Source organism: Hippichthys cyanospilos, chromosome 22 (genome assembly GCF_059441005.1).
Source record: "Hippichthys cyanospilos isolate Australia breed blue-spotted pipefish chromosome 22, RoL_Hcya_1.0, whole genome shotgun sequence".
NCBI lineage: Eukaryota > Metazoa > Chordata > Actinopteri > Syngnathiformes > Syngnathidae > Hippichthys > Hippichthys cyanospilos.
In genome coordinates, this window is record NC_142390.1 from 6,551,221 (window position 1) to 6,575,931 (window position 24,711).

Below are 24,711 nucleotides of genomic sequence, written 5' to 3' on the forward strand. Positions count from 1 at the left end.
AAAGACGCAAATAAAAGCCAACAAGGTCCCTTGCTTTGTTTATTTTAAACATTTCAAGACAAAATTCTTTGGTAACTTCCCAGATTCACAAAGCCCTTGGAGTCACATTGCGAGCGTGCAAATACATTCAGATCAAGATAAATGTGAAAAACATGCAGACGCAAGTGTATTTTTTTTGTCATTAAGTGCACAGTCATTGTGCATTCAATGCATCCAATATGGATACAAGAAATAAACCAATAACACAGGAACAGCATGCATAGGAAATGTTTATGGTTTGAAAAACATGACAGCAATCGCCATGTGCATTTCGAAAAGGGCTTTGCCATGGATTTCTATTTCACCCAGCTAATTTGAAACGATGTGAGTGACCTCTACTGAGTAGAAATGAGGTTGACAATCATGCGGATGATGCGGGAACCGCGAGGGCAGCTGCACAAGTCCATGCTGGGGTTCCGGATTTTGTCCTCCAGCAGGCGGTCCAGCTCCCAGCGCAGCTCCTTTACCAGCTCAGCCACCTGGATTCAACAATAAATCAGATTTAAGAGCGTGAAACGTGTTTCCAAACTTATGACCGTTTATAAACTTATGCCGGTGACCTGGTGAGAATCGGCAGAAAATCGAATCCATCCGTCGTCGAGGGAGATGACAAACTGGCCCTCGTGCATGTCCACGTTGACCTCCCCGCCCCCGAATAGCACCAAAGCGTACACGGACACTGTGCTGCAGTCCCGGATGAAGACCCGACTGGTTTTCACCTTCTCCAGGTACACCAGGTAGGAGCTGGGGTACTTGCGGACCTTGAGCGCAGAAGGAACATCCTGGAGTAGGAGCTGCGTTCAGTTAACCCCCCCCCTCCTGCTTACGTTGTAGTTGACTGACGAGGGGTGGATGTAGACGCAGCCGTCGCTCTTGGTCAGGAAGCGCAGCTCGTTGGCCTTGGGGAGCATCTTCACGGCGCCTTTGACGCTCATCTTGTAAAGCCCCTGAGGGGCCTGGACCTGGAGACCCAAAGGAGATTGCCGAGTGTTACGACGCTTTCATGAACTTTGGAGAAAAAAAAATAATTCACGAGGAAACGAGTACCTGCACCACATTTGGATAGAGGGCAGCACACAGCATGGCAGACATCAGAGGGATGTTATCTGCATTTAGATTTGCCTAGAACAGCCAAATACAAAAAAAAAAATCATTTTAAACTCATCTGGATCTTTGACGTCCATATTGGCACTGAAGGAGTCCATTCGAATAAATGATGAACACATGTTGACAGATGCGGTACCTCGGGACCAGTAGCCTCGAGAACCCCGTCGGAACCTTTGGAGCCCAGTCGCTCGATCACCCTGGACTTCAGCCCCTCTTTGATGAAACCGATGTCGGACAGCAGCTCGGCAAACTGCCGCTTCAGAGAAGCGATTTCCTTCAGAATCCGCAGGGACAGGAAGTTCTCCCGGCAATAATGTGGGCCGGATAGGTGAGCGGACTTTTCGGCGATGCACCAACCCTATTTAAAAAAAAAAAAGTACATATTGTAAACATGCCTAACTGCTACATTGTGCCATTTAAAAGGAACAGTCATTGATGAGGATCTTTATGATAAAACTAAAATCTGAGACTGTAGAGAAAAATACCTTGTATGCCTGGAGGAGGGCCAGATGGTCACTACAGGTGACTGCAAAGGCCAATTTCTTCTCTTTGGCCTCCTCTCGCTTGTCCCACGGCGACACCTTGAGGACAGAGCAAGCATTACATATATGCTACCAAAGCCATAATAGTCCAAATGGAGCCTCTTACAAAAGGTGACTTGAAGGCGAGACTGGCAGCGATGGTGAGCGCCGGATCAAGGCAGCGGAAGATGGCGCCAAACAGCATCAGCTTGCCCACGCGCACGTCCACGGGCAGGCAGGCCAGATGGTAGCCCAACGGGGTGAGCTTCTCCTCGGCCGTCAGGGCGCCCAGGTCCTGGAGGCGCCGCTTGGCTGCGTCCAAGCTGCCGGTGGCCGGCGGCTCGATGAGGCGTTGGAAGACGGACTCTAACGTCTGCTCAGAAAACACGTCCAGGATCTTGATGCTGTTGGACGCATCCAAAAAAGGGTGCAATAAATTCAATTAATGAATTAATCTTGTCTTACTTGACCTTTTTTTTTTTAAATGCAAAACAGATGGACCTACCGGAGGCAAAGCTGCTCCAGGGGGACCCTCTGGATCTCGGGGAGCTGTTGCTCGGCCAGCTGGTGTAGGAAGCAGTGGCTGGTAAAGAGGTGGAAGCAGACCCCAGAGGCCACGCGGCCTGCCCTGCCCTTTCTCTGAAGCGCGTTAGCCCGTGAAACCCAGGAGTCCTCCAGGCTCTCCATGCTTTTGGACGCGTCGTACCTGAAAACGGCGCCGGCGCACTCGCATCAAATGCCGTCACTGGCCTCAGGTGTTTCCTTCCGAGGTTGCAAAGTCACCTTTTCTCCTTCATCTTGCCGCAGTCGATGACATAGACCACGTCGTCGATGGTGACCGAGGTCTCGGCGATGTTGGTGGAGATGATGATCTTCGTGACGCCCTCCGGCGGGCGACTGAAGACGGCCTGCTGCTCCTCATTGGACAGAGTGGAGTGGAGCGGGTACACCACACATCTGATGGAGGTCACACACAAGGCTCTGAATAATGATCACAATTCTTATTACGTTTAAAGGGAGTCTCACCTGTCCGTGCGCCTGTTGTTGAACTTCCTGTTTGACTGCAGCTGCTCGAAAAGCATCTTGATCTCAGCCAGGCCGGGAAGAAACACGAGCACTGCACCTGGAGCGCACACACGAAACATGGATCCAAGTTGAAGATTGCAGTCAAAAACGTTCGTATCAATTTGCTGAAGAAGCGATTCTTGCCTGGCGGGTAACTGTGATTTCCATCAACAATCCACTCTAGCAGGTTTTCTATGAGGTCCATGTTGATCTTGTCCAGGTCCATGGCAGCAATGGTCTTCAGCACAGATGCTTTACAGTCTGCGTCAAGAGCAAAATAACTCGTTGGGATCTTGCGGTTGTTTAATCATCAGTGACGCTCATCCTCAGTTCACCTTTGAACCGAATCGTGAGTTCCTGGAGGCTGAGCTGCTGGTCGGGCACCGAGTCCTTGACAAAGTCCTTTTTCGTGAAAGACATGAAGTTCCACATGTCGTCCCCCAAGGTGTCCACAATGTCTCCTCTTCCTCCGTGCTTACTGGAAGAGTTTTGCCCCCTTGGGCGCATGTAAGGACTGCCGTCTTCCATTACATAGCTTTAAAAGAAAAAAAAAAAGTGTTCATATTTAGATAGATAGATCTAACAGCCTGTTAATACTCGATCTGGATGGATGGATAGATAGATAGATAGATAGATAGATAGATAGATAGATAGATAGATAGATAGATAGATAGATAGATAGATAGATAGATAGATAGATAGATAGATAGATAGATAGATAGATAGATAGATAGATAGATAGATAGATAGATAGATAGATAGATAGATAGATGGATCTAACAGCCTGTTAATACTCGATCTAAATAGATAGATAGATAGATAGATAGATAGATAGATAGATAGATAGATAGATAGATAGATAGATAGATGGATCTAACAGCCTGTTAATACTCGATCTAAATAGATAGATAGATAGATAGATAGATAGATAGATAGATAGATAGATAGATAGATAGATAGATAGATAGATAGATAGATAGATGGATCTAACAGCCTGTTAATACTCGATCTAAATAGATAGATAGATAGATAGATAGATAGATAGATAGATAGATAGATAGATAGATAGATAGATAGATAGATAGATAGATAGATAGATAGATAGATAGATAGATAGATAGATAGATAGATAGATAGATAGATAGATAGATAGATAGATAGATAGATAGATAGATAGATAGATAGATAGATAGATAGATAGATAGATAGATAGATAGATAGATAGATAGGATAGATAGATAGATTTTTTTTTCATAAAACACTGACCGGGTTAAAAAAATGACATCCTCCAGGAAAAACTGAGTAACAGGGAAAGTACGACCTGGACAGATTGAACAATATTAACAGAGGAAAACCACCTCAAAAAATGGTACAAATAAAAGAGGATTGTTTTTTTCTTTTTTACCGGGTATGTGTACAGTAGAACAGTCGTAGAAATATTCTGAGAAGAGGTTGGCCTTCAGAGTGGCGCTCATGAGGATAATCTTCAAGTCCGGTCTCTGAACAATCAGGTCTTTGAGGACCAAAAGGAGGAAGTCACTGGAAAGAACATAAATTAAGAGAATGCCCTTCCTTCATTTTTTGTGACAAAAATCAGGTGCTATATAAGGTACATTAGGCAAAAAAAAATCACATTTCTTTGATTCATCATTTTAAAAATGGAAGTGGTAAAATTTGTGATGGGTGGTTTATTTACTTAATTGTGGCATTTGAGCAAGTTATGAAACTAGGCTGGACCAATTAATCAGCCAGCCAATCATAGGCCTTCAGATATCCGCCAATCAACCATATAGCCAATATTTGTCCAATATTTTACCCTTTATTATGTATATTTACAGCAGGTCAATAGTCGCACCAGTGTCATCAATTATTCAACATAAATCCGTATCACAACCTTGCATCCTTAAAAATATATTTTGTTGATGAGGTCATTCTGCAGACCTTCAAAAAAAGCACATCTTTTCATTTTCACAAACAATAATTAGGAGAGCAATGCAAGGCAGTTTTGAAAAGAACTGACCTAGTAGTCACTACTTTACACATCCTATATTTTAAAATACACAGCGCAACATAAATTAAGCATGTGTTAAATTTGCCACCCATCCAACTACTCGTACCACAAAGACGCATGACAAGAATTCATGTCCTTAAAAACGTCACGGTGTGCATCAAAAGTTTTTCCGAGCAGAAACGGACCTCTCCTCCGTGCGCTCGTGCACCTCATCCACGATGACGTGGGTGACCCCTTGAAGGTCCGCGTCGCCCTTCAGCCTTCTCAGCAACACTCCCGTGGTGCAGTAAAGCAGCCTGGTGGCAGATGACTAAATGCAGCGCGAGGAGCGAGAGTGACAAGGCAGAGTTGAAAAATGTGTTTCTCCTTCCCTTTTCGCTTGACGATTATCTGTACGCACCCTGACACTCTCCAGGCGGATCTGGTAGCCCACGGAGTGGCCAAGGCTCTCGGCGCGCTCCTGCGCCACCCGCTGGGCCACCGAGATGGCGGAGATGCGGCGCGGCTGAGTGCAGATGATGTTGGCCACCTTATCCGCCGGACCGCTCAAAGAAGAGTCCAGAATGAACTGGGGGATTTGAGTGGTCTTACCGCACCTTCAGGAGTGATTTAAAAAAAAAAACATTCATTTTTCTAACAAGGTGGAAGGAAAACTAACAAGGTGTTGGTCTCCACGTGGATATTTTTGAGCGCCTCACCCCGTCATCCCGCTGACAACCAACACTTGGCAGCTGTCCAACAAATCCAGAATGTTGTCCCTTTCATTCCAAGCTGGCAGCTTTGTCCTCTGCTCCAGCATTGACCTGAAGCGTTTGGACGACTACGGAATTAAGAGTGAGTCATTAACACAGAAACACAATTGAAGAGTTTTTGTTTCGCCCTTATCTGCGGTGTACCTGTTTCCTTTGGAAGTCTCTGCACAGCTTGCCGTTTTCTTGCAGCAGATTGGGGTGATTGGTCACCCTCTTCCTCAGGTTGACAGAGCTGACGTTCTCGACGGGGACAACAGAGACCTCATCGTCTTCTTCCGGCCTCTCTGTCTCTACTGTCCCTTTTCACAAAATATATAAAAGACATGGGTGGAATTTGGATTTTCATGTTCTGTGGTTGTGTCCATTTTTACTCATGAAACACAAATAAAAAAGCTGGTCCAATCCCGTATGACAATTTTTTTTATTTCCTGGTACAGCACTTTTTATGTAGCGATGATTGATAAGTTTTGTTGAGTCAGATTCAGATGTTTGTCAGAAAATAAATGTATCATGAATAAAACAAGATTTGTTTCCAACCCATGCATTTCAACAGGGGTCAAATCCATGCAGAGTTTCACTATTTAAGGACCGGCCTGGTACCAATTCTTTTCGAATAGCGGGGCTCAGAAGTAAATGACATTTCGTAAAGTCTTGCTTAAATAACGGATATGGAAAAGTGTTCTCACGGTCGACAGGCGGCGCGGTCCTTCTGCTGGGACAGATGATTTCCTCCATCGCTTTGCCGGTCCCGGTCTTGCTTTGTGCAGGAGTTACTGTTGAGGGCAATAGCACAACGGGTGGTGGGTTGCTGTATTTGTGGTGCGTGACAAAGAGCAGCTCCTTCATGGCGGTCTCCTCGCACATGCTGACCAGAGCGTAAACCACGGGTTCTTTGTTTCGAGCGGCGGCTAGCGCATCCCCGAACAACCTTTCTGTCAAGCTGAGCCTCCCGGCGGCACTGATGGACTCGTCGTTGGTGCTGAAGGCCACAACCGGCGCTTGAGACGGGTAGCGGTTGCCTTTGGGGAAACGGATCTCCAGCTCGTACTCCGGGGGAGAATAGCTGCTGATCCCGGGCTGAGCCGGGCCCTGCCGCTCAGGCGCTTGGTGCTTGAACTTGCACTTGCTGCCGTACCTGCAGCCTCTTCCTTTCAAGTAGAACTGGCAGACTCTTTTAGAAGACTTCCCGCCGTTCTGATTGGCACTGTAGTTTTTTCCAATGTTGTCTGTGAGGAATAGGGCGTCCAAGCTTATCACCCAGACGGAATTGACAATGCGCTCCTGGAAACGCTCGCCGTAAATGGCGGCCAGCGCCAGAGCTTCCTCCTGCCTCTGGTTCAGGCACTCGTCCACGGGCGCGTCGGAGAGGCCCGTGCTGGAAACCGCTTCCTGTCCGTAGCGCTCGCTATAAACCTGGTAAAGAAGGTGCTCCAGTGTCACGCCAAATTCTCCTCCGTTGGACTCCAGTGCTTGCTTGCTGCGCTCCCGATCAAAGCCATACCTGGGCCAAACAGTGATACAGTCAATGAGAATTAACTTAAAGGCTAAGTTATTTTTCAGTGACAAATAGTACTTTTAAAAACACATTTTCCCACTTGTTGTAGACTGAAGTTGACCACTTGGGCCGAAGTCTCGAGAAACGACCAATCAAAGCTCAACTTGGGGATATGTCACATGACCAACAGGTGAGCCATGATTGGTCATTTCCCGAGCCTTGAGCACAGGTGATATTAAAATGCTATTAAAGATATTAACTCATACGATACCAAGACATATTTTTGTGTGGGGTTTTTTTTGTTTGTTTTTCGATTTTTCTAAGTGTTTGGCTAAAGGATGGTCAAAAATGGCAGACGTTAACTGACTTAAGTAATCATTTACTTTGCTGCTTAAGTATCTAAGTAACTAAAGTATTAGTAATGGATTTTAGGCACTTCATGTCAATAAGTCACAAAGTAATCAATTACATGCGAATAAAGTACTAAGAAATCGATTACTTTATCTAGTCAGCATTAAAATGACCTATTACTTAGCTAAAGTTTGTTTGCTATTAGTATTTTATTACCTAAAGGAGTCACATTAGTACTTTATTATCAAAAGTAATCTATAACTCAGTAAATACTTACCTCAAATAATCAATTACTCGTATTAAAATACATCAATTAGTTATGTTATTTTGTACATAATTAATTTGGTACCAGTCATGTTTGGAAAAAAAATAAAATTAGCATCAGGGATTGAAGGAATGGACTTTTTAAAAAATGTCTTTGGCACTGAATGAGTGAATTCTACACACAAAATAATTGTTATCGTAGACAAAATATTTTTTTTCCCGCTGAAAATGGCTAAATAAGTGGACAATCCTAGTACCAGACATCCTAGTACCAGAACCAAATGGGTTTTCAAAATCATTCTTTCCGAAACCGGAGAGACGCGCGATCACCTGCAGAGTTTGCCGAGCGCAAACAAAGAGACGACGGGTTCAGCCGGAGGACGTTCGTTGTCCGACTCGTATTCTCTCGGGCTCTCTGCTCTCTCCACCGGCTCGTCGGTGGTGGTCCAGAACTGGCCTTCCTCCCGGTGGTCAACCTCATCGTATTCCTCTTCTTCCTCCTCGTTTAAATCATCAAAACCGGTGTCACTAAGGACAGAAGATAAATAGATGTCAAGTGTTTGAATGCTCCTCTTGTTGTTAAACTCATCTTACTCATTGCGCTCGTCAAAGTCGCGTGTCCGCAAGTCCCACAGCAGTTCCTTGAGAAGTTCCTGGTTCTTGTCGGTCATTAAAATCTTCTGCATAGGCAAGCTGCTGGCCTCGGACTTGCTGCTGTCACTCGCCTTGGTGAAAGTTTGGTTCTTCGCCATGGATTTCGGGAGAACAGTCTCTGTCCGGTTGGCTCCATCTCGAACTCCTCGCCCAGCAATGCCAATTTTGGCGCTGCCACCTCCTCGTGCTATTGCGGGTCTGGAAGGGAAGCGCCCTTTTAGGGTAAATGTAGGCAGTGTCACACCGAAGGTTTATACCTGCTGGATGGACGAGCAAAATCGAGGGTGAAATCATCATCGTCATCATCCCAGCGCCCACTTCCTCCTTTTCTACCTCCTCCTCCACCTCCTCCTCCTCCTCCTCTCGGCCTGTTAAATTTCCCTCCTCCTCTGTTGGGCTTTCCACCTCTTCTCCTTGCACTCATTTTTCTAAAAACAGAATCAGCAAAGAGTTAAACTACCTTTCACACTGTACACGACTTTTCTTAGAGACTTTCAAATGTAGTCATTTGTGCAAGTGGCACAAAGATTTGTAAACAGTGCAGTATTATATTGAATACGCAATTTGAATGTATTGTAATATTTATCAGTGTAACCAATTGGTAGGGTATATGTTTAAAATGTATGCACGTTTAATTTAATCATTAATAAGGCGTCTAGATTACATTTAGGAAGTGCAGTCAGTTTGCAGTACTGTCATCTGATTCAGGACGTCTCACTTTGGTTGAATTTTGTGGAGTTGACAATGTTAACACCTAAAGTCTTTTCGCAAAATCCTTTGTTCAATAGGCTTTAAGAGCTAAAGTTCCAAACTCCAACGAAGAACTTTAGCCGTGAAATCGAAGCGCCAATCAAAAAAGAGCATTGTAACCGTTGTCAACTTTGGAGGCCCACTTACCTTCAATCTAGATCCTGAATTGGAATAGTAGAGCTCCGGTAAAGTGAATCGAAACAAAAGCCAGTTGTGGACATGCAGCAGCAGCATCTAGTGCGGAGTGGCACATATCTTGTCAAGCTGTCGTGCCACTCGGCTTCGGTGTGGACTGTGCGAGCGATGAGATGGTGACCGCTGACACTGTGCCTCCGCCAAAGCGAAAATTATGCAACTGAGTGTACACGCAACTTAGGTACACGCCTGGTTGACTATCTATGTGATGTGCAGTTCCCGGGGACGCAAAAAAAAAAAAAGACAAAACTTCTTGTGACGTCTAGCGAAGCGCGGCTGTTGTTTATTTACAGCGATGAAGCTAGTGCTAATGTTAGCTAAAATGCTAACCAGCCGGCTTCCAAACAAATGAAAACCGTTTTGGCTTCTTTCTCCCAGGGAAAAGATGAGAGAACTTGGGTTTGGGCACAGCTCTGAAACGATAAGCAACGTGTCGATTAAAAAATGAATGTCACGGTACAAAGTTAACTTTTTTTCCAAATAACAGTTAAAATAAGTTAAAACAACGTGTTGTGACGCACTAGACGCTTACCAGGCCCGTTGATTGGTTGAAATTCTGAGGTCAAAGTTTTCACTTCCGGTAATGCTTTTTACTATACAATAAAATGTCAACTTTTCCGGTAATGCTTTTCAGTACAATACATCACTCATCTGTCACAAAGTGTGCATGTCACCGTTCGTTAAACTTTCACCATTTACATTCCAAAAGTGTCATTAAGGATTTAATCAGTTATCTTTGAGATTTATTGTCATCTACGAATGCATCAAAAAACTTGAAAAACATGACAACTTTAAATAGATTAGCGTTACGTTGTCACCATGGAAACCACTGAGCTCAATATGCTACATCTCTAAAACAGCTCAAAAAATTTGAACTACTCTCCCAATTTTTTATCACTTTCTGTTCTATGTTGTAGCATCATATACTGCAGGCGGCCATGAACAGTAGTGAAAACAAGCGTTTTTTCTTCGATGTGCTTAGTCTTGTCCTTCCCCCTTGTCAAAAATCAGCCACGGACGCACTTTTTTTCATTGTTTAATATGGAACTGTAATGTTATGTATTTATTTCAAATAAAGCCTCTTGTGATCCATATTTGCACATATCCCCCCCCCCCCAAATACTCGGCTATATGTCACAGAAAAAAACATAACACATTTGAAATATTCTGCTAGATACAATAAATGTCTTTCATAAACTGCACAGTTCGAAAGTCGAAAATAAATAATATTTGGCATTTGTAACCATCGTGATAATGGAGGCAAGAGTGAGAGAGTTAAAACGACACTCATATTTGGCACAAACGTTAACAAACTTCAGGACAATGATGTGCAACAGGAGCCAAAAGTGGCAAAACATTTGCAATATAACTTCCATGTAAACCTGAGATTCTACAAGTATTATTAATTGGAGACGTTCCAATCTTATGTTCAAAACATTGAACAAAAAGTTGACCCTGCACATTTACGAGAAACACAAACCTTGAATGTCAAAAGAATTGTTTGAAATTAACATGTATTTATGCTCCATTGGAGCCCAACTTATGTTGACTCTTATGTTGGCAAAATTAAAAAAAATAACAAAAAAATTATGACAACATTGTGCTTGTGAAGGCAACTTCGAGCTGAGTGTGTATGCATTAATTTTTTTTTTTTTAATCGTCCAAGTTGCAAGGTAGATCGAGAGAAACTTTCTGAAGTCTGAGATTTAAACAAAGTAACACAGTTGGGAAACATTACGCTGTGCTATTTTATTGCCCTCCTCCTCCCAAAAAAAATCTATAAAGTCATTTTTTGTACCCCAAAAAAAAAAGTGTTAGAAATATACACGTTTTGGCTATGAAGTTCACCACAAATTAACTCGTTTAAAAAAAAAAAAAAAAAGTGTCAGCAAGAGCTTAGAAGAGAATTTGGCAATCCCATGTATGTCAAATATGAAAGTTTTTTTTTGAATAATAATTACCAAAGTACATTTAACTTACTGTAATCAAAATAACAAATAAAGTATGAAAAATACTGATATGTGATCTAAAAAGTTTTTGTTTTAAAAGTGTTCAAATGTACCTCGGACGATGCTGCTATCAAGCTGTGTAGAAAAATCCACTAAGAACTGCCTATTTTCGAGAATTTTTTTCTTCTTTCTTAAGAATATTAAAATTGTAATTTTCAAAGAAAGTCAAAACATTAAGATGTAAAGACAAATGACCCTTTTTTTTCTAAAAAAAAAAACAAACAAAAAAACATTGATTATAGTTTAAAATAATATCAAGGACTTAAATGAGCCCAAAGTTCTGTTTAATTATCACAACTACACTTTTAGGCTCACGATGTGTACAAAAATCCAATAAGAATTGCCTACTTTAGTGGAAAAAAAAGTCTTTTTGCACAAAAACCTTTCATTTTTAGAATATTAAAATTGTATGGTGTAAAGGCAAATTAATATGCCTTTTTTTCTCAGCAAAACTTAATAGATCACAATTGAAGGGGCCCAAAATTCTGTTAACATTCACACTGGTCCCGATTTATAGGTACTTTTTAACTCGATCACTGCCAATGACGGCCGCAGACGTCCAAAATCCTTTTTCACTTGGTGTGGCAGTGAGTAAATTCAAAATCTTTATATGGACCCTAAAGCTACATTTCGCGAGATCTCATTTTCAGAAAGCGTCACCTCAGTTCTGACCCGCCTCGTCCATGCGTGTTCTCATTGGTCCACCAGGAGCCCCTCCCACTCAATGGGCTGCGAGAACACCTCCCTCTCCAGCCACATTTCATAGCTGTAGTGGAAATCGTCGGGCAGGTCCACGCGCTGTCCCAGCACGCTCTGCAGGCAGTTGTCCACCGGGGCAAAGTCGCCGTTGCGGTTCCGGTCGTAGCGCCGGCTGTTGAACTTCTCGATACTCTCCCGAAGGGCGCACTCCTCCGCTTGGAAGTCCCAGGGCCGCGCGTCGATATCTGGAGGAAGAGGACCGCGCGATTAAAGCAGTAGACGAACGTGAATCCTACCTTCGCCTGTTGCTATGGCAACGGCGTCTTTTCCTCAAGTCTATCTGTGTGTGTTACTGGTTTTCTTTCTCGGTTTTACCGTTCCCGTAGGCCCAGTCGTCATTGAGCCGATGGCGGACCTTCTGGTAGATGGCCGACATGGTCTTCATGTTGCTCTTCCTCCACTGGCGGCCCAAGTACTTGGTCTGGATTTTGAGCAGCTTCAGCACATACAATTGCATCATGGCCTGCTTGACCTTCAGGGCTCTCTTCAGGATGGGAGCGGATTTGAAGACCACCAACATCTGAGAGGAATGGGGGAGGGTTGCTTGAATCTTGTTTCACAAATATTTCCTCTTAGAAAACACACATTTTCCAAATAGTATATGCCAGGTCTACTGCAAGGCATCGAACCATGGTCCGAGAGTGTTTCCACTTGGTCAGCTTGTTGAGGATTCTCAGCAGGTTGATGCAAGAGAACAGATTGCGCCAACAGAACTGGTTGTTGTCTCCGGCCTCCTGATGAGCGCAACAAAAGTGACGTATTTATTTCCTTTTTAACATATTTTGCAAAATCCGGCTCGGCCTGGTGTTTGGACTCACCAGGCTTTCGGCGGTGAGCTCGGGCATTTCATGGACGACGCAATGGGGAAAGTCCAACACGCATATGCTGCATAAAAAAAATCATAAAAAAAATGGATAAATGGAGCGACCAAATAGCTAAACTAGTTAATTATAATAATACTGTATTTGAAATGTAAGGCGTTACACTACTGTTGCATTACTTTTACATTACTCTCACCAACATACAGGGAAATATGGATTTGGCATTCTAAATGTATCTCATTACACAGCCCTACCTTAAACTAAACTTAATTAAACTGCATGCTCAAATTGATCCCAAAATACATATTATTGCACCCTTGGACTTGTAAATGTTGCTGGAAATGCAAAATAAAAATGCACAAATAAAACGACCTAAATAAAGTTCCCGTCTGCTGGCGCCATTTCAAGGGAACCACATGAACTGCATTCATATTTTCAACTGCTTCAATTAATATTAGAAATTTAAAGGTTATATTACTAGTTTTTTCTGTGTAATGACTTGCACTAATGTGTTGGAACAAAAAGTAATGCATTACACTAATTCCTTTTGTAATGCAATACCGCACTGATTTCATTCAGTTATATTTATTAAATGTATTTTTTATTCTTACTGTTAATAGGTAAAAATAATTCAAAATCATTTAGCATTGGATTAATCGCAAATTACCATCAAAAATGCTTAGTAGCTTAGTGGAAATACTGATATCAATCTGGGAAAAATTGGAATCATGTATCACTTTCTTTATCTATTGGCTATTTATATAACGGGCTACCTTGCTGGCTAGCTCCTTAGCTAGCTAACTCGCTTGCTAGCAACCTGGCTACCGAGCGTTCACAAGTATATATGGGGAAAAAAAGGTCTCGTGAGAATGGAGGGTGTACTTTATATATACACACGTACCTGTTTTTGGCACTGATATAAGACATGATGTTCTGGTTGAAGAACTTGAGGATGAGCGGGATGCAGTTGGCAAACACCAGATGCTGGGAGACAATCTCAAACTGGATTGGGGGGGGGGCATTTTATGAATGATGGCATTTTAGCAACTATTTATACCTCGCAACAAAACTATTAAGATCAGTTGGGGTATTTATGAGGAAAGATTGAACATAACATCAGTGTGACCTGGTAGACGTGGTTGAGTTTCAAGTGCTTGAGGAGGAGCAGCAGCAGGGCCGAGATGGCCTTGACGATGATTTCTTTGTGCCGGTTGACATCGATGCCCAACTTCATGCTCTGGAGGACGGTGATTCTGAAAGCAAACAAACACACTTTGTTTGTGGTGATTAATAAAAACTGTACACTGACCAATGTAATTTGTAATAATGAAAACCGTCCATCGTGGCCTCACTGTCATAACGGCGAGCCGAATAAATATGTGCGGGCGGCACTTACGGCATCTCTTCAGGCAGTACGTCGGCGAGGATGTTAATGGAATCGGTTTTGGCTTTGGAAGTGGGTGCGGCGGCCAATAGCAGCTTTAGGAGGGCGATCTAACACCAGATGGGAAACAAGCAGCCATTTTCTACCATTTAGAACTGCTTATCACCTAGCAGCCCTACTTGCGCCACTTGGATGACATCATCGCACTGGATTTCCACGTGGAAAAAAAACTCACCACATATTGGGAGAGGTTTGGAAGCATCCCCAGGTAGAGCATCTCCGCCGGCGTCTCCTCCACCTCTTCCTCGCCCTGGTGGGAATCAGACATGAAAGTAAGGAGCGCGTCGGGACAAGTCGGGAGAGTTGATGAGGAACTAACCAAGCTCAGAGGACACTGCTGTAGCTCCTCTTCCCGTTTCATCTGCACTTCGGCGATGGAGATGTATTTGTGCTAGAGGAAACAAAAAGATTGGCCTTGTATTATTTTTGTCATATATAGGCCACATGAGACTATAAGTCACAGGTTGTAACATCTGATATTTACATAGAAAGATGGTCCATTCATCACCTGAATTTTTGCTTTCATTTTAAACTTTGGTTTTTCCCCAAGCTGCCAGGTTGCAGCAACATTATTCCTTCCAGACTGAAAAATGTTTGTTAGAATAATTGTATATATCTTATTTGTTTCCTCAACATGTATATTTTCTGCTGGAATTGTCATGTCTCCTGCAGCTGTATTGAATCAAAGACATGACGATGACTTAATGACAAAATGGAACAGTACAGGGTCTGTCGCCATGTTCTTGGGAAAGAAGATAGCAGTGATTGCATGGGCTGATAGTATATGCACTACTACCTACATTCCCCATGATCAGAATCTGATTGTTACATAACCTTTCAGGGCAGCGAGTGGTTTTGTAACTAGGGCCAACCCTAAAGAATAAAAGTGGGCTGGGCAGAAACTGTAACCAGACCAGGAGACCTGAGAAGGTGCATATTCCTGTCTGCTCTCCTCGCAAGAAAAAAAGGTTTACTGTCTTTCTTCTGCTTTGTTCTTTATTAAATGTTTTAGGTTGCCTTAACCTGATAGTCTGCTTGTTTGGAATTAAGAGCAGTACCAACATATTTTCAACATGATACCAACAATCAGATTGCTAGAATACTGCACCAACATAAGAGTAACATGCCTGTGTTTACCTAGTGTGCACCACATTTAACAGGGACTTGAGGAAGTAAGAGTTTTTATTAAGTGGTACTTAGTGTAAACCCCTGGATTAACAATCACCTGTTTAAGAGTCTTGACACTTTCGTGGATGGGTCGAGGCAGGCCTACGAGGGTCTCGGTGTCACTGCAACGCAATTGAAAGGCAATCTTAGAAGAAATATGAATTTGGCACGCAAGGGTTGCCGGGAAACAGACTTTCCGAGAGTAAAGCCGATGAATTTGTTCCGACTGGTCTCCAGGAAGTGCTCAATGTCCTTCTCCCTGCAGGTACACCGAAGACACACCGTGTTTGCATTTCAATCACGGATACTCAGATGGAAAGCGCATTGTTCGTATTCACACGAACGCAACGCCGTTCAGAGTCTCAAAGCTGGATAATGTCTCATGAACCTGACTTTTGGGGCCCAGGGGAGACCCTTGGGGAAGTTGAGCCTCTCGGTGGGGGCCCGTAAAGGAGGCGGCGGGGGCGGCGGTTGGATGATGACGTCACGGTCCAACGGGTCCACCTCGCCCTCCATGCCGCCGTCTCCGTCCTCGGGGTCGTCGTCTTCGTCGCGCACGTCCTCGTTCTTGAAGGGGTCCCGCTCGTTGTACGAGTCCAGGCTGTCCTGTTTCACCAGCGGCTAGGCCACAAAAAAAAAATAATAATAATAATTTTGGTTTGCTGTCTTTGTTATAAAAATATGTGCGCAAGCAGAGATGTCAGAGGATGTTTTTTCTCATCGTAAAAAAATGCAAATAATTAAAAAAAAAAAAAAAAAAAGAAAAAACGTACACAAAGGTTGTTAGAATTTTGAAAAACAAAGAACAAAAGTCCACATTTTTAGAAAAAAAAAATTGGGAAAGGCTATAAGTGAAAAAAGAGGGCAAAGGGACAAACAATGAATGTTTTCTGAATGTGCATTTTTTTATTAATTAATTTGCAAAAAAAAAAATAAGTTTTCAAGTTGTCATTATGAACTGTTACATTTTTGGAAAAATAATTAAGGGAAATTTTTTGAAAAAGGGCAAAAATGAATGAGTTCCAAATGTACATGTTTTTTGTTTGTCTGCTTTGCATAAAAATACAAAAATATAATTAATTAATCTTGAAATGATTTTCTGATGAATGATTGTCTATTAATGTAGTTTGACACATTTATGATTATTTTTTTTTGACATTCCCTTTCACGCAGCTCCATCTAGTGGATGCATAACGTAACCACAGCTACTACTGTGGCTTCTATTCTATGCGCCATATATTGTGGTGCGCCCTATATGTGAAAACTGTTCTAAAATATGAAATTTATTGAAGTGTGGGTTGTTGTGGTACGTCATGTTAGAATCTCGCAAAAACAAATGGAATGAGGCTATAAACTTATAAAATGTGTTTGAATGTAAATAAAGGGCAAAGTACAACAAAAAAGTATACAGAATCAGCGTAAGGGAAACATAAAAATAAATAATTACAAAATACAGTGACCTCTTCCATTTTGTCCCGAAATAAAACTTCTGACTTCAACTTACCATGCATTTGCATAAAATCTGCAAACAAAACTCATTGCATATGCATTTCTACGCAGTTACGATTGGAAAGGTGGGACGGTGTAAACACACTCACACACACACACGCACGCACACAAGTGAGGTGAACGCAGTGTAGCTCCGATGAATGAGATTGGCAGTAGTGCAAGCAATCAGGCATGAGTCAGCGCCGTGGACGTTAGTGGCGGCAAAAACATTCTCCAGATATGAAGAAGCCATTCCCGCTCGTACGTGTGTGTGTGTGTGTGTGTTTTCTCGCATTCCAGTCAGCCATCAAGGAGGCCGACTGTCGCGCACTTCATTGATGAATACATTGTGACAGATTAAAAAAAAAAAAATGTAAAAAATGGACTGATCAGGAGGTAGACAGTTGTGTCATTTGAAAGGGAAGTTGCTCCAATGAGTCCAAAGATTATAGACGAAAAACTAATGTCCACTGCAGTGGACACAAATGACTACTCTGATGTGTAACAGGCTTTTGTAATGTATGAATATACAATTCAGATTTTGGATGAGATGTACTCAATAATCAATACTTCAGGTAATTAAATACTAAAGTAATGAAGTACTTAATGTAATCCTTTACTTACCTAGCCAATTTTAGATTTAGCATTTCCACCCATCTTTCAAGGCCCACAGAATATTGTGTGCTATGTCTATCTAAATATGGGTGCTATCATTTGAAAGATTGATTTCCATTCCTTACTAAGATTTGCATGTAGTTAATATCTGTGTTTTATATGTGGAAACACTGCCATCCAATGGTCGAATTTATCACTACAACGCTCAATTGGCTTATATTAGGGAAGCATTAGTCAAGGGTGTTAGCTACAGTCCATAAAAAACGCATTTGATGAGAATTTTTATTGTTATTTTAAAAGATGAGATATCTTGATGAGATACCAGACATTTTTTATCAAATATTTGAAGAGAAAAAGTACAAAAAATATATATATAAATAAGCACATGGAATTGAATGTCTGCACTGTTAGGAAACATAAAATAGTTTTGGGATGGAATGAGTTAATATTAAATGAAAATATTGCCAATTTCTTCCAGTGTTGGTGCGAATGCTTGTGGTTAACCGGCAGGAGGAGAAAGAAAGAGTGAGGAATGCAAAACAGGTGAGGGGAAAGAGTGCAAAAAAAAAAAAAAACATAAAAAGAAGTTCAATGCAGAAGGAAAATGCATAAATAAATTAATTTAGCGGGTAAATAAAGACCTGCTTCTTGGGAAAGGGACTGTCTCCTTCCAAGCTATCAACAAAGGCACTCTGTGGGGACACAAGGATGAGACAGCATGAGGGCAATTAGAGGGTCAGGCTCATTTGGACTCCATCAATTTTGGATGAGATCAAGCCGGGTCGCTTTGATGGAATGAAAAAAAGAAGTGTTAGTCTCGGCTAAGTGTGTATGACGTATTAGCGCAAATGTCACCGTTAGTTCAAATGGGACAAATGCTCTATGTGTTATACAGTAACCCCTCGCATATTTGCCACTCAAGAATTCATCTATTTGTTTTTTTTTCCTGCTTTGGAACGGATCGACGGCATTCCCATTCATTTCAATGGGGAAAGATGACTCCTTTTTTTAGACAGCGATGACTACTTTCCTATTTGCATACCCTGCGACTGCGCCGGCCTCTCTTCTGCTGCTGCTGCTGCTCGATGAGCTCCATGGCGGAGGCGGGCGGCGAGGCAGCTCTCATGGCCCTCACCACCTTGATGCTGTCCTCGGGGAGCGGGGGCAGGTTGAGACGCTCGCGGCCCCGCACCTTCATCCCCTGGAGCTCCTCGAAGCCACCCAAGGTGAACTGCCGAAGATATTTAGGTTATGATTTTTAAAAAAAAGGCATCGTGATGAGAATTACGAACCAGGATAGTCTTCCATAAGAGAAGCAGGACTTTCTTCATGGGGAAATGCGGTGCGTTCATGCTGCAGAACTTGGTCACCATGGAGAAAAGAAGCAGGGCAAAAGGCTCGCCGTTGTACAGCGGTGCACCTGAGAGACAGAATTCCTAGTCAGTAAAAACCCAATGCACAACTATTAGGACTAATTATCAAGTTTTGCTGCAATGGCGGAAAAGAATAAACAGAAAACTTTCTATCCACCTAGCTCGTTTTTGAAAGCCTCCCTGGCCGCGCTCCACTGCGGTTCGTCGTCCTCCGTTTCAACTCGAATGGTCTCCACCATCAGGTACATGATGCTGAGCAACACTCTTGTGATAAAAGATGATTCGAAGTCGGTATTTTTGAAAACAAATTGTCCATTTTAAATAATATTGTTGCACCTTTCATGTCATGTATTTACACAAAATTAGGCTTATGTGTCCGACAATGAAAACTGAAAGCAATATAGTCTAATTCTACACTTAATTCCATTTAAAATGGGCTTAAAATTTGGCCATATTCATCTTTTAATGGTGCACATAGTCAACTAACTCCTTTGATTACAAATTAAACCCTTATACATATATATACTATATATTAGGGCTCCACCATTATGGCCAAAATAATAATCACGATTATTTTGGTCAATATAGAAATCACAAAGCAAGGCTATAAACAAGGCTGAAAGGCTTGATACTTACAAAATAATAATAATCTAAAATAAATAAACTAAATAATGAAAACAAATTCAAGACATGGCAAAAATTTGGCCCACAGGGCAACACAGCTAACCAGCTTGCTGAGTGTAAGCACATTATTTACTTTTAAGCAAAATTTGTTCAATTAGCAGTCAAAATGTCATTTTAGGTCATTTCAAACTAAATTTATTCCAATTTTTTGCCGATGGAATTTTTCAAAATGGGTCTCAATTGACACTGTGTATATTAGGAATCAGGTGAGAAACTCCACACCATTTCACACTGGTAAATAATATATTAGGCTGAGAAAGGCTGACGCTTTTGTCATGCAAACATGTGGGAAACATTGCCCCCTGTAGGATGACAACATGCTTGATTTGACTTGTAATAAAAATAAGTGCTTGGCTTTTTAAACTTTAATATTACAAACGATGAGCTTAATTAATCGTGGCAGATGAATCGTACTGATGAAAATTGCTACTGTACTGATTTAATAAATATTTATAGAAGTGGTATTTTTTTAATTGAACTACAATCGTAAATAAACGTTTACAGCAATTTATTGAGGTGCAACTTTTTATGTAATATGTGAGCATGGAGGTATAAATTGTGATTTGTTTGCCAATATTTCTCACCTGAGTTCTGTACTGTCCGCGAGGGAGATGGCGGGCTTCCTCACTGCGCTGCTGCAGGCTTGGCTATTACTACGTAGCACAATCAAATGCATTTTGTCCAATTGAATTGCTATGCCCATAAAATGCATATCATCATTACGCGGCCTCCGTCTGGTTTGCATGACAGTTCTAATGACATTAAGGTTGGCTTGCGGAGCTTTTTACTCACTCGATCTCCATGTTGAGAAGCTCCAGGAGGGCTGTGAAGATGCCCATGTCGTACAGGAGGAAGACGTTGTGCCTGGACCAACGGAGCACGTCCGCCTCGCTGTCACATTCGGCAAAAACCCCTACGCACCAAATGAGCATATTACATACATTTTTTTTATATATATATATATATATATATATATATATATATATAAGAATCAGATTGATTTCAGACATTATAATGATTAGGATAGCATGTTTTCCTCCCGTTACATTTGAATAGACGCCAATTATATGTGGAAAACTATTCCTATTCCCCACCTACAGCAGGGAGTAAACAATAAATATATTAGAAAAAAAAATGCTTTTCAGTTCTCAGAATGCATTGCATGCCGCAGTTGTAGTTCTTGTTTGGAATTGCCCTGAAAAAAAAGATAGGTCACTTTTTAAGGCAGAGCCATATGTTCTAAATATGTAGTAATATGTAGTAAGTGCAGGGGGGATAAAAATGTGATTTTATTTATTATTGTACTGTATTTATTTATTAAAGGACAATTTTCAAAATATGTATAAAATCTGAATCTACTTCCCTTTCAATTATTACAACTATAAACAAAGTAATAAACAAAACAAACGTTGAATCGTGCAAAATAACAATAATCATAATTAGGGATAGGGTTCAGATGGCCCGAATGAAATAGATTTTTTTCGGCCGCTGCAGATTTTTAGCAGACAAAAACAACTAAAAATTACAGATTGCTAGGCCGATCAATTCCAAGACTTATAATGAATAAAATTCAATAAAATTAAAATATTTGTTTCAAAACGGTGTACATGAAGGTAAAAAGTTACAATTGTCGGCAACATATACAGTATATATATACAGTATATATATACAGTATATATATATATATATATATATATATATATATATATATATATATATACATATATATATATATATATATATATATATACATATATATATACAGTATATACATATATATATATATATATATATATATACACATATATATACACATATACACACACACACACACATATATATACATATACACACACACACACATATATATACATATATATATATACATATATATATATATATACATATATATATATATACATATTATATATATATATATATATATACACATATATATATATATATACACACACACACACATATACACACACACACGCACACATTACTTACCCTGAGCTAGGTAGAGGATGGCCCGCGCCACCTTGAGTCTTTTGTCCCGGTCGGTCACCTCCAGCGCATCCAGTAATCTCATCACGTACGCGCGGCGCTCCTCGGCGCTCACACTGATCCACCGTCGGCCTCGGGCTGCCGGATCGGAAGACGCAGGCAAGGTTATTCGCAAGAACACCTCTGACACGTCGCAGCGAAACCCCCTTCGATATGCAAATACGTCAGGATTAAGCTGTCAGTGGCTAGTTAAAATGCATATTTGACGCGCCGATTTCTTCAAAAGCAGCCTCATCTTCCACCAAATCGGTTTAAGGGGATAAAGAACATTTTTACTACACACACACACACACTTGGTACCATAGCTTCTGAAGTCTTCCTCAAAGTAGTCTCTGTTGAGGGCAAATTCGGGTTCCTCGGTGTAGCTGTAAAGCTCTGGGAAAGGAAAACAATCAACATGCGATAGATGTAAACCAGTCATCAGTTAATTATTACTTCATAACCTTTTGAGACCTAGCTTATTAATTTGTGTCCACTATTTAAAAAAAACAAACACTTATGGCGCTAATATGCAAAATCTTGTTTATTTATTGTGAGTTTGTTTGCAAACGTCACATCACTAATAGCGGGCATTTGTTTTTGGTCGATATGCGTCGACTCATTGGAGCGACCCTACTAAGTCCTCATGTGCTCACTCGAGGACATCCTGTGAGTTCCAATGATGTCTCAAGTGTTTGAGTGGGATGTTGCTGAGACAAAACAGACACAACAGTGGACAAAAATAAATAGGCTGGCTCTCAGAAGGATATATCACTGATTTACTCATTAATTTTCTTTTTTTGGTAAATCATCAATCATTGTGTACCGAAGAAATGAAACAAGACTTTTGATCATCACCAAGAATTTCCCAAAATTGGCACCTGAGAGCTCGACCACGAGTGTGTCCGTGTCGCCGTATTCAAACTCCAGGTTGGGAGACTCCATGGAGTTCTGCCAAGGAAGTAAACAATAGTGAGCATAAAACATCATCGCATTTTGCAATACCTACCGTGCTGACATCCAAAAAAATGCTGCCTTCGCAAAGATGTTTAAGTGTAAAAAGGGTGGTGCTAAAAGTGCCTCTTTTGCAGTATGAACTATGAAGTTAAAAAAAAAAAAAAAAAGCCAGTGAAACAGGAAGTAACCATCTGCTGCTCCAGGCAATGCAAATGAGTTCCAGTAAAGGTTTGATTGTATGCAAATTGATACCTAAAAACAATGACTTTGTGAAGTGGACCAACAATGAAATCAACTTTTTAAAACGTTTTCTCAACATCATTGCCACTAAGTTCTCTGGTGACATAGTAAGCACCACCCACAACCCAAAGACCCCCCCCCCCCCCCCCCCCCCCCCCCCCCAGGGAGATATTCTAAACAAGAATGTGAGCTGAATCTGCTCCAATTCACATAAATGGCAGATGCTGGATGATGGAAATGCTTTCATGGCATCCGGAGGGCACGTTGTACTCGTTTCATACAATCTCAGTGACTCAATTGGTGAAAAATAAAATAAACAAAAAAAAGGGAATCAAACTATGGCTTCAATACATTGGGACAAGAAACTTTTAACAATAAATGTATGCGATCTACTAAAACAATTAACATATATATAGACAATGGAAAAATATTTTTAAAAATACGTAAATTGCACCAAATGAGCGACATCAGCTATTCAAACGTGACGTCATCGCGCGGCTTTTAAATCAATTAATCAATCAAATCAATCATGTGACCTTTAAATTTTCAAATTGGGTCAAAACGTCACAAATCGGAAGGCAAGCTAGGTGCGGTATTACAGATATTGCACAACATTTTAAATTCATCAAAATATTCATGCTAAATGATAGCGGCGGATCCCCGAATGTAAATATTGGACGACATTTCAGCACCTGCAGTCCCCACGTTGAGCTGCATTGGCGGATTACGAGCGAGGTTATTTTTAGGAACCTTTTAAGTGTGCCTGTGCGCATGCACGCTTTTGGAGACAGCCGTGGAAAGGGACATTCCGCTGTCCTAAAAAAGCTCCCCAGCAACAACCACGCCGAGGGAAAACCACGATGGTGTAGTTTCCGACGGACGCGAACGTCTCTCGGCTTTACCCACCTCGGACTCTTTCTGCTGCTCCTTGAACACATCTTTCCCTTTCGTCCTCAACCTGTCGCCGTTGTCGTTCAGGTTATTGAGCAGCGGGACCTCCATGTCCTCCGGCTGCATCGTGGAGGACAAGCGGGGATAAAGACACAGGCGCTCCGCCGGCGGGAGGACAAGTTGGGAGCTTCTCCTTCCTCGTTCCCCCCCCACCCCGAGCGCTGCTTGGAAAACGTGTGTTGGGTTTGTTGAACCCGTACGTCTCGAGAGGGCGGGGCTAGATAGTCATCGCGACACAATCGAGCTAAAAAAAAAAAAAAAAAAACCCGCGGTGGTTCCGCAGGATCAAAACCCTACAACCACTTTTGTGATTATAATTACCGTCATTTTTCCCCCGAAATATTTGGCATTACCATCGACTGCCGTGATGAGCTGCTTCAATAGCAAAATGGAGTCAGGCAGTGAATGACATGTGTCATTTTTTTTACACTGTAAGAAAAAAAAACATCACGTTTACTTAATTAAAATAGGCACATATTAATTCAATGATACCCTTAATAATCATCCATTTTATATGAGTAGGAAAGAAGAGAATTAACTTCTAAACAAAATCAAGAGTTGAACATGATACATATTAACAATCTAGATGCGTATATAATACTGATTAAAACTAATTTAACGACATATAAACAAAAGTTCATTCCCCGCCCATTTTCTATTCAAACCTACCCATAAAAAAATGGATAATTACTACGCATCTCATTTAATCAAGATTACCAAACATAGTAAAATGCCTCATTTTGAGTAAATGTGATTTTTTTTCTTTCGCTTTCAGCCAAAATCAGCAAAATTGTGCCACTTTTTTCGCGAGGTATAAAAGAGGAAGGCAGGTAGGAAACCAGGTAAGACAAACAAAGAATATGTATACTTTATATAGACATACATGCAAGAATATATATGTAAAACCTACATCCCACGATGCATTGACATAAAAAAAATATGAGGAGGAGGCA

General features: G+C 41.4%; 2 protein-coding genes across 3 annotated transcripts; both read right to left on the reverse strand.

The window, feature by feature from the left end:
• Positions 1 to 21: 21 nt before the first annotated feature.
• On the reverse strand, positions 22 to 9,750 carry dhx57 (DEAH (Asp-Glu-Ala-Asp/His) box polypeptide 57). The gene is made up of 24 exons (XM_088406686.1): positions 9,737 to 9,750; positions 9,157 to 9,617; positions 8,517 to 8,687; positions 8,200 to 8,457; positions 7,936 to 8,133; positions 6,182 to 6,996; positions 5,640 to 5,794; positions 5,442 to 5,563; positions 5,144 to 5,339; positions 4,929 to 5,053; positions 4,138 to 4,271; positions 3,999 to 4,053; positions 3,068 to 3,267; positions 2,877 to 2,993; positions 2,694 to 2,790; positions 2,451 to 2,624; positions 2,173 to 2,373; positions 1,795 to 2,071; positions 1,632 to 1,727; positions 1,283 to 1,504; positions 1,087 to 1,161; positions 867 to 1,001; positions 600 to 800; positions 22 to 518 (listed from the first exon to the last, which is right to left on the reverse strand). The coding sequence occupies exons 3-24, from the start codon at positions 8,681 to 8,683 to the stop codon at positions 375 to 377; spliced, it is 4,164 nt and encodes a 1,387-aa protein (XP_088262812.1). The 5' UTR covers positions 8,684 to 8,687; positions 9,157 to 9,617; positions 9,737 to 9,750; the 3' UTR covers positions 22 to 374.
• A 1,671-nt stretch (positions 9,751 to 11,421) lies between these two features.
• strip2 (striatin interacting protein 2) lies at positions 11,422 to 23,969 on the reverse strand. 2 transcript variants are annotated; one of them, XM_088406809.1, is made up of 22 exons: positions 23,714 to 23,969; positions 22,492 to 22,561; positions 21,932 to 22,006; positions 21,575 to 21,709; positions 20,357 to 20,477; positions 20,149 to 20,217; positions 19,038 to 19,144; positions 18,800 to 18,927; positions 18,550 to 18,738; positions 18,149 to 18,199; positions 15,793 to 16,025; positions 15,598 to 15,663; positions 15,463 to 15,526; positions 14,557 to 14,628; positions 14,413 to 14,487; positions 14,190 to 14,287; positions 13,920 to 14,046; positions 13,695 to 13,795; positions 12,791 to 12,857; positions 12,602 to 12,706; positions 12,288 to 12,492; positions 11,422 to 12,157 (listed from the first exon to the last, which is right to left on the reverse strand). In XM_088406809.1, the coding sequence occupies exons 1-22, from the start codon at positions 23,822 to 23,824 to the stop codon at positions 11,907 to 11,909; spliced, it is 2,520 nt and encodes an 839-aa protein (XP_088262935.1). In that variant the 5' UTR covers positions 23,825 to 23,969; the 3' UTR covers positions 11,422 to 11,906. The 2 variants fall into 2 exon arrangements, with proteins under 2 accessions (XP_088262935.1, XP_088262936.1); XM_088406810.1 differs by lacking the exon at positions 18,149 to 18,199 and having other exon boundaries at positions 23,714 to 23,968.
• Between the last annotated feature and the right edge of the window lie 742 nt (positions 23,970 to 24,711).